Here is a 9,772-nt window from a genome sequence, read left to right as displayed (position 1 = left end):
GGAAAGAGAAGATCTGAGTAAGCAATACACTTCGAACTGTGGAAGCATCAGATTCACGTTTCACTGCTGAAGTGCTGCACCCCTCTTACTGCAGCCTTGAGAAGGGGCTTTCACACCAATGCACTTATCTTCTGGTACTTCCACCCAAGTAACTAGCTTTTTGGGATTTGGGGATTTTGTATTTGTTTTCTGAGAAAGGTAACATAAATGTAAAAGGAATTTTTGAAGTGGTTCTATAGAAAATATCGTTCAGTGTTCCTCAAAGGCAGGGACGGTTATTTCATTCATCTTTTCGTCTCTCAGCCCCTAGTTGAAACCTGGCATACAAACGCTTAATACATGTTCGTTTAGAGACAGAGGTTGGATAGGGCCAGAGGGGTGGTTTTATTATCAGATGCTGAGGATGTTTGAACGTGATGATTCTCAAGCAACCAGTCTAGAAGAAAGCTGTCCCGGTTGAAAACAAGAGAAGCAACTAAATAATTTCTGATGCTCACTACATACAGATGCTGATGATAGATGTGTGAAGCTCAGGACCCTCTGCGGAGGGAGCAAAGAAACGATGCCGCTGCCATATCTGGGCTGAGTTCTTAGGGGGAGGAGGAAAAGGAGGAGAAAGGCTAGCAGGAGGAGGCGGAGCCTCCTTGTCAGCATCTGTTACTGGAGGTTGGGAAGCCTCTCCTCCTTCCCCCTCCCTTGCAGCCTCCACCTGGCTCCTCCCCGTGTTCGCTAAGCTCCCCTCCCCCCTTCCCCAAGGACAATCTGCGAGAAAGCAGCAGCAGAGGAGAGCTAAGACTAAAAGGCAAGAGGGGCCCTTGGGTGAGGAGCGAGGGGAAAGGCTGAGAGTGAGGCGAGAATGTACGTGCTGGGAAGAGGCGGTGGGGAGACCTGAAAAGAGCAGAAGGGAGAAGACGTGATATGGGATCAGAAGCTGGGGCCCAGAGGGGGATGGGTAGTGTAGTCGTGAAGAATCCTAGCCCCTTGGTTGATCGCCCTCCACTTGCACGCTATCCCGTTCCCTGGGAATCAGGGATGCGTGGGTGGTACTCGGACAGCGCTGCCCTTGGCTGTCCAAGCCCTGCCCTGGCACTCATCCAATTCAAATCAGTGCACAAATGATGCTGCCTCTGAATTTCTCTCTCCTGCATGCTTGTATACACACATGTGATTTTATGTGTTTTAATATCTATGTTGGTTTATTTCTACATGTGTATCACTGTGGGCCTATAGAGGCTGCTTTTAATGAATCTGCCTGTATTTCTGTGTCCATGACACTGTAACTGTCTCAGATTCAGGGGAAGATGAGCTGTTTTTTACAGGTCAGCAATCCCAACCTTTCTCTTGTTAGGGTGAACTCTCTTCAAGGAAGCCTCCAGGGATGGAAGATCTGCCTGGGCTTCTACCCTGTGATGAGCTCCAAAAGTGAATGGGAAGAAAAAAACTCAGGGAAAAGGAAGCAGCATATTCAGATATCTTGTTGCCTTTCCAATTTTTGCCTTTTATTTGCTCCAGGCACTTAGTCTTTCTTTTTAGAAAACAACAAAATTTAGCATGAACATTCTGGTTAAATGAAGGAGTATCTCTATTCATATGTGTATATTCCTTTTACTATTTGTCATTGTAGGATTTAAGTCTTAGTTGTTTCTGAGTGTGTTTATAGAAGTAGAAAGAACATAGAAGCATATCTGTATTAAAGACTATTTTTAATTTTTCTTACCTATTTTGCGGGGTTCATCAGCTCATCAGTGCTTGTGGCAAGTGTTTATTGAGCTCCTGTTATGTGCATAGATTTTTCTAGGCTTTGAAGGTTGTGGGAGAATTTTAAAAAGCCAACATGATCCTTACCCAGGAGGGATAATTCAGTCTAGTTAGTGAAGGTGACTTTAGCAGTCATCTTGTTCAGTGGTCTGCAAACTTTTTCAGTAAAGGCCAGATAATCCATATTTTAGGGTTGGCTGGCTGGCAAGTCTTGGTTGCAATATCTGCTCCCCTGTAGCACAAAAGCAGCCATAGATAATATGTGATTGAATGAGGGTAGTATGGACACTTGATACTTGAATTATATATTTTTACATGTTATGAAATTTTTGCAACTATTACAAAATGTAAAACTTTTCATAGCATGCTGCCATACAAAAACACGAGAAGATCTGAATTTATCCTATAGGCTATAGTTTGCTGATCTCTAACCTAGTTCAATCCTCTGTTTAGTGCATCAGAAGCAACAAAAATGACACACAAAATACTATTTGTTTTTTTGAGAGACTTTTGCTATAGGGTGCATGCACTTGCCAGAGAGAGAGGCAGAGAGACAGAAAGTGAGGAATCACCCCCTATGGGGATGACTACACCACAATCCCTTCTCCATTCTCCTCTTATGGGGACACATGCACATGTGTCTGGTGTGAGTTTGAAGCCACCAGATCCGGGACTTGAACTGCAGTTGGCCATTTGAAAGTCCAGTGACATAACCATTATGCCATCTACTGGTTCCACCAAATACTGTTTAAATACTAAATGAAAGCCAGTTTGAGACAGTAAGTGATTAGAGGAGGTCCAATAAGAAGTCTTCCTTGACCTATGGTGTGACTAGGACTGGCCTGAAATGAGAGAGTGGGGTATGAATTTGTGGAAAGGGCTAGGGTAGTCTTCTGGGCAAGGAATGCAGTATGCCCAGACACCAAATTGGGGACAGGCAAAGCAATGTTCGGGTGATGATGGAGCAGAGTCCATGGAAGCAAAGATCGAAGCTGTAGGCAAGGGCTAGATTGCGACAGCTTTGAACACCATCCCAAGTTTGGACTTTATCTGTCAGAACTGATTATGTGTGGTATGTGTATTCATCTGTGTCTCTTAATAACATTGTGTATGTATATCTTCATATGTGTCTCTTTGCATGTATTTTTTGACACATGCATTTATGTGATCTATGTCTCTGTAAGCAGCTACCCTGATTTCCCAGATGCAGGGCAGAAACATGAACTGCCTTTAAAGCATCTGTTCATGTGAACGAATCTTTCCACTGAAGCCTCAGCAGCCTCTGACCTTCTCATTAAGGTTTATTTTATGTCTCTGGTAGAGTGAAGAAAGGAAACATAAACAGAGGGTGAACGGCTTTTGTAGTAAGCAATTCAGATGGAAAGAGGAAATGAGGATAGAAAAGAGGAGATGGACAAGAGATGATAATAAGAAGGGGGAATAATGGGATTTGGTAACTGTTTTGATTCTGAGAGAAACAGAGGATATACATTTTAAAATAACAGGTTTTAGCCTGCAAAACTCAGAAGCTAATAATTTCATTGGCGTTTTATCAAAAGAATGTCATGTATGTTCCTCTGAGAAAAATAATCCCCCAAAACAAAAATATGAAGGTGTTCCCATGTCATGTGTACATATCTGTGTATATGTGGCAGTAATTTTGTGTTCCTCTTTCCATTTGATGGTTTGTAGTGTGAGGGCAAGGCCAGAAGAGAGAGGCAGAGATGCCCCGAGAATGAGAGTCTTTCCCAGAGATTGATGGCATTAATCTGCCCATGTTCTAATGTGTGTATATACCCTCAAACTACAATTTCAACTTCATGTCACCCAACCCTACTCCAGTTGCTCAATTCATAAAACCCAACCCTCATCTTAACCATAACCCAACCTACCCTTGCTTTTTTGCTTCTACTTTGCTGGATGATAGTGCCTCAAACTGTATCTATAATAACTCTTCCCTTTATTAAAAGGGAGGAATTCTTGAGGCTAACTAAACTTCTTCTTTTTCATTTCTGTTCAGTCAATTGCCCTTCTCCCTGACCTTAGCTTACTTTCCACATAGGTTCCAATTGGGGTGGGAGGTATCAGGGAGGAATTAGCCAGGACTTTTGCAGTCTTGGACTTGATTACTTTGACATTTCAGCTTGTCATTCTGTGGGGGTGTGGTTCTCCTCTGGAAGAAGTCCAAAGCTCCCAGGCTGCAAAGCTCCCAGACTGCAAAGCTCAGACTTATGTAGGGAGGGAACCTGACTGAGGTGGCTCTAGCCAGTCTAATAGAGCTGTATCTTAGTAGCACCTTGATCCAGCTGTGTCTTAACTGTGCATTGTCTTAAATTCTAGAGTGGATCATGACCCATGAAGAGCACCATGCAGCCAAGACCCTGGGGATCGGCAAAGCCATAGCCGTGTTAACCTCTGGCGGAGATGCCCAAGGTAAGGAGAAAGGGCAAAACCATGGCTGATAAGCCTCCCTCTTCTTGATTCCCTTAGCCTGTAGAATAGAACTGTCCTTCTGTTGGTTCACACTGGAATCCTGGGCTTTCCTAAACATCTGTGTTAAGTCTAAATTCTGAAGTGCATTTGGATTTTATTTGCTATACTTTTATTTACCCAAATCTTTGTAGAATTTCTTTTCAAGTTTCTCTGAAGACTTAGGACTATTATGATCCTCTGGTACCTAAAAGAGTGCTGTTTTCTCCAGCAATGTTGGAGTTAAACTGAAGAGCAAGCTGTTAAGAAGGCAATAGTTAGCTGTAACTTCAAGTTCTTTGAAATGGAGTGAAAGAGAGGAGACTCAGAGTTAGTGTTTGGTGGGCCCTAGTTAGGTGTTAAAGTGTTAACCCTGATATTTGGAGAGTTCCTGGACTGACTAGGACAGTCGGGCACACTCTGTTTTCTCTGGCTTTTCCTCCCCTTCCATTCTTTTTGCCCTTGAACAAATAGGGACAACAGCACTGATCCATTCAGTGTCATCAGTGTAGACCCACTGTGGGGTGAAGGGCAGAAAGGAGAGCTGGAGAGAACTCTTCTCTGAGTTAAGCCTAAGAAATCTAGGAGTCAACAAAACCAAGTATATAGGAAAAAGGAAGTGGGAGAGAGGGGATGTGTAACTTATAAACAAAACTGCGAAGAAAAACTTTTCTCCTTTGATATTCTTCTATCTTCTAGTTTATAATACATTGAAGAAAGGCAGAATCTCTTTCAAAGAGATACCTGGACATGGAGACAGTTATGAAAAAAAGAGAGAGAGAAATTTTCAGCTAGTCTAGCCCCTGCTCTGTCACTGTCCTGGAGACTTTCTTAGACTTAGTGTAAGCACCCATGTTGTGTGGAGCACTTTCTATGTTGTGAAGAAATTTATTTCCTTTGGAAACTTACAGCTTAATGAAGATAGGTATCATGTATACCCAGAATTCTTATTTAAGGAACATAAATAAAAATAAGCAAGTGTGCATTAACTAGTGAACTCCACTTACATAGTGAAATAATAGACCCTGGTTTGATTAGCCAGGGAAGACTAAATGGAGAAGATAGATTTCAAGACGGAATTCTTTGTTCAAGTAAGGGACTTAGAACGATGCCTTACACATAGTAAATAATCTATAAATGCATTAATTAAATATTAGGTTGTCAGAAAAGTCATGACATATTTTCCTATGTTCTTCTGTGCAGAAATGCATCATGACTTTTCCGACTACTCAATAAAAAGGAATTATTAAGCAACTACTGTGTCAAACAGGATAATAGGCACTTAGGATACATCAAATTCAAAAAGCCTTTACTATTATGACACTTCTTTTTAAAGAAGTATTTTGTTTTAACTTTATTTATTATTATTATCATTATTATTTTCCAGTTTGATCAGAGAGAGAGAGAGAGAGAGAGAGAGAGAGAGAGGGAGGAAGTGAGAAAGCAAGCCACCAGGTCCGAGACTTGAACCGTGGTCGGCCATGTGGGAGTCCAGCGCCTTTAACCACCATGCTATTTGCCAGCCCCTATGACATTTCTTATGAGTATGCTAGGGTACTTCAAGAAGTTCATGGAAAATGAGATTAACATACAAATTCATTTCGGTGCCCCCCAAATTGGAAATTTATGAATAGTTTCTTAATAATATGCATTTTCCACAAATTTTTTAAAAGAGTCTGTGTGTGGTTAGTGCTAGACTTTAAATGCATTTTAAAGTAATGTTTATTTAATTTTAACTGTGATATATATATATATATATATATAAAATAAATTGGAGAATGCTATAGTAAAGAAACCGAGGAAGGAGGGCACAGAGGGCTGTTTAGAAATAGTGGCCAGATTAGGAATGTAGAGCCCTGGTTGACTTTACAGGCTGCTGACCTGGTTTTTAGCATTCCTTTCCTCTCCTGGCAGAATCCCATGCCAGTAATGAGTTCTTTAACATAAACTCCTGAGTGTTGATCCCCAAACCATGGTAGGACAGCCCATGGACTTGGATTCGGGGAATGGAGAGCCTACTAAAAATTTAAGTGAGAACCTCAGAGTTAAGAAATGATGGAGAAGAGCTCTTTGAAAAGGCAAAGAGAAAAAAAAATGGAGGCCTGGAATTAAACTTGTATTTAAGCACAGCAGAGTCCTTTCAGAGTCTGATACTGAGCAGTAAGACTCTTTTGTTCTAGGGATGACCATAACCTGCCTTCTGTAAGTAAAAGATCATCTGTCACAGAAGCAGGACCTATAGGTAAGCTTATTTCTGGAGTACCCAGCTATACCAAGGCCTATGGGATTCTGCATATCCAGGAAAATATCCCACCTGCAAATCCACACAGAATCACAGGCACTTGCCAGTAGGGACTGAGTGGTAGAATGTGAAATTTTAGGACAGCCAGGAGGTAAAACAAAAAACTGAGAGGTCTCAGCTAAAGGAGCAGCTCAAAAACAGAAGCAGTCCACCTAGAAATAAGCATGATGGACCCTAGTTCTGCTAGGAAGAAAACACAGACATGTTTTCCCCCAGGGGCTGTATGCCACATGGGAAAATGAGATTGAGCTCTAAAATCCATAGAGGTCACAGCTCTGTCATTCCCTGGGGCTGACAAAGCTAGCAACCTCTTGAGGTGGAAAAAAGACCAGAAGTCAGACAGCCAAGCTCAAAAGTCAAGAACTCTAAAAAAAAAGTCAAGAACTCTGTGATGCTGGGCTGATTAAATACAAAATTTCAATGACCTTTTTAGCCTAGGAATGGCCCAGTCTTCCTAAACCATGCCACATTCAGCCTTAGGAAATGAGCATATTCTACACCTGGAAAAGACCTCAGTCATCTTCTCTAGCCCTGTCTCCAGAATAGCATATATTACAAATGTATGTTAATCTAGTTTTAAAGGTTTACAGGAACATTTGTTCCTCATATTTTTTTCCTATTCAACATTGAAGTGAAAATCTTTTAGCATCAGTTTTCAAACAGGTGTGATCAAGTCATTTATTAATTTTATTCTGTCTAGTCTCATAGAAATCTGTCACCCACAGTTCTCCCCAAAACTTTCTCCCCAATAGGCTGTAATTAGAGACTCAGAACTACGTGCTTATGATGTTTTCCAGAGCCCCTCCGGGCTGTACCCAGAATACCTCCTGGATGGTGCCTGTAATCTTATCCTTCGTCTTGCTTCTAATAAGTCAGGCAGCTGCTCTTAAAGGGCTATTTAGGGCAGCATGGAACAGCCAAGGAGAGTGGCCAGGACTGGCCTGGGGCCAGATGTGGCAGTTAGACTGGTCAGGAGGGCCCAAAGAATTACAGGGACATCTTAGTGTAAATTACCTATGTGCTACAGTCTATGACATTTAGGGAACCTGGGGTTTGAGGCCCAGGTATGAGGGTACAAAGGGAATCCTAAAACATCATTTCTAGAGAGTAGTGATGGTGGCTCTGGCAGCTTGGGACTGAGTGCAAGTGACAAAGACTCACCGTGATTCTTCAGAGGCTCTTCAGGTGCTCCTCGGTCACTCAGTCAGCAGTCTCGGTCCATTTGTGGAGGAACATTGGTATACAGCAGTGGCATTTAATAAGGAACTTGATCCTCTACAGAAACCTTTTGTGGACAAGATTAGAGAATACAAATCTAGACGACAGACATCTGGAAGACCTGCTGATACTGGCTCAGAATATCAGCAGGATTTGGAGAGGAAGCTTCTTAAGTTTAAGCAAATGTATGATAAAGCAGCCATAAATAAGTTGCTTAACTTCCAATTTGGAGATCCCAAATTTGAAGTCAATGATAAACCCCTATCTTGAAGAAGTAAAGTAAAATTAACCCAGTAATTTGTCATGAGTTGGTTGTACAACTACGGAAGTATCAGGATAAACATATATTTCACAACTGTCAAATGTTCTTTTTTTTTAAAAAATTATTTTATTTAGCTTTATTTATTTATTTTTAAATTTGACCAGAAAGGGGGAGAGAGAGAGAGAGAGAAAGTGAGAAAGCAATCCACCAGGTCTGGGACTCAAGCCACGGTTGGTCATGTGGGATTCTAGCACTCTTAACTACCACGCCACTGTCAAATGTTCTCTTAAATCTGATTCTAAATAAATTGTTTGGTGATGCTGAAATAAAAGGAAAGCAATAGATATAGATATTCCCTGCCACAACCTATTATTTGCTTTACACTAAAACCCTTATTCTTTTTTAATTAAGCATGCGACTTTAACTCTCTCTGAAAGGGATACCTGTAATCAGAGGGCATGTATACTCATCAGAGAGAAATCACCCCCGCCCCACCCCCAGTGGGGCATGGTCACACTTTCATCCTTTTCCCTCCATTTCTGTATTCCATCAACACGTTGGGCACATAGCTTCATGTGCCCAGTGTGTTTTTCGAGCTACCATGGCCAGGATTTGAACCATGGCCAACCATATGGGATTCAGCTCCCTATGCATAGAGCTTAATCACTATGTTCCACGGCCAGCCTTAGGCTGAAAACCTTTAAGTCATTTGCTTCTCCTCAATCTTTTTCCCCTTACTCCGCCTGGGAACAGGAAGCAGTGTTCCAACCTACACATTTCAGAAGAATATTTTTTCCTTATTTCCTAACATTACAAATTTATACTCTAGAGCTCCAGGTATTAGGTAGAGAATCCCATAGGCTTGTGACAGGCTAAAAAACAAATGATACTTTCCTATCCATGCTGATCTTATTGGGCAGACTTTATTCCTCTTTCCTAAAGCATTGATGGCTTTGTGTTGACTCTGACCTTGTTCCTTTCACACACACAGGCTTTTATTAAAGCTTTGGGAAGCACCCTCCCTTCCTTCACAGAGTTTTTGGTTTTGATTCATTCATTGTAAGAGTGTAAACTTTGATTTCTAGACTTCATCTAAGCAAGCCTGACATCACTGCTCATAATGACCTCTTGTTGACAAGCCTACCCTTCCAGTTCTTGTCTTAGATCGAATATCAGAAGCATTTGGCCTTATGCCCACTTCTTGAAGCCACTAACCTTTAGCTTCCAAGATATTGCTAAGCCTGGCTCTCCTTTTGCCTTTCACTGCTCCTCACTGGTTTCCCTCATGGGATCCCTCTGCCTCTGCCTACTACTTCAAGGTTGATTTTCCCCAGGGTTCTATTCCTTGCCCTTTCTGCTTCTAGTTCTCTTTTCTCATAAGACAATCTCTTGTAAGTCTATATGGATGTTCCATAAGAGCTTCAACCTCAAGTTTTCAGAATATGAATGTATCATCCTTACCCTGGTCTGCTCTGCTCAGTTCATGGCACCACAGTTTTACCCTTTACCTAAGCTGATCATGGGGGAATTTTCTTCTTCATAACCTTGAAATCTAATCACATTGCTGACTTGATATAAGTATTTTGTTTTGTCTCAAATGCCACTTTTCCAAGCCCTTCTCATTTCTTAACTGGAATTCCAGATAGCCTCCTAGTCCTAGAAACACTTCTCTCAGTCTGTCTTCCACGCTGCTGCCAGAGTTGCTGTTCTGATATGCAGATCTCATCATGTCCTGCAGGTCTTAAAATGCTTCAGGGATTCTT

The 9,772-nt window shown here is 41.6% G+C and overlaps 1 protein-coding gene and 1 pseudogene across 4 annotated transcripts in view; both read left to right on the top strand.

The window, feature by feature from the left end:
* PFKM (phosphofructokinase, muscle) overlaps window positions 1-9,772 on the top strand; it is a 47,794-nt gene that overhangs the window by 19,521 nt on the left and 18,501 nt on the right. For 3 of the 4 annotated variants that reach the window (XM_006163460.3, XM_014582097.2, XM_006163461.2), the window contains exon 4: window positions 4,099-4,191. In XM_006163460.3, coding sequence (XP_006163522.1) covers window positions 4,099-4,191 — 93 coding nt within the window. Of the gene's footprint in view, window positions 1-726; window positions 803-4,098; window positions 4,192-9,772 lie in introns of those variants that run through there. The other variant, XM_006163462.1, reaches the window with a different exon arrangement.
* On the top strand, window positions 5,280-8,017 carry LOC106733257 (ATP synthase-coupling factor 6, mitochondrial pseudogene; annotated as a pseudogene).

Source organism: Tupaia chinensis, unplaced genomic scaffold (genome assembly GCF_000334495.1).
Source record: "Tupaia chinensis unplaced genomic scaffold, TupChi_1.0 Scaffold142262_1, whole genome shotgun sequence".
NCBI classification, from domain to species: Eukaryota; Metazoa; Chordata; class Mammalia; order Scandentia; family Tupaiidae; genus Tupaia; species Tupaia belangeri.
The sequence above is the reverse complement of the archived record's forward strand: the minus strand, read 5'-3'. Positions and strand labels throughout refer to the sequence as shown.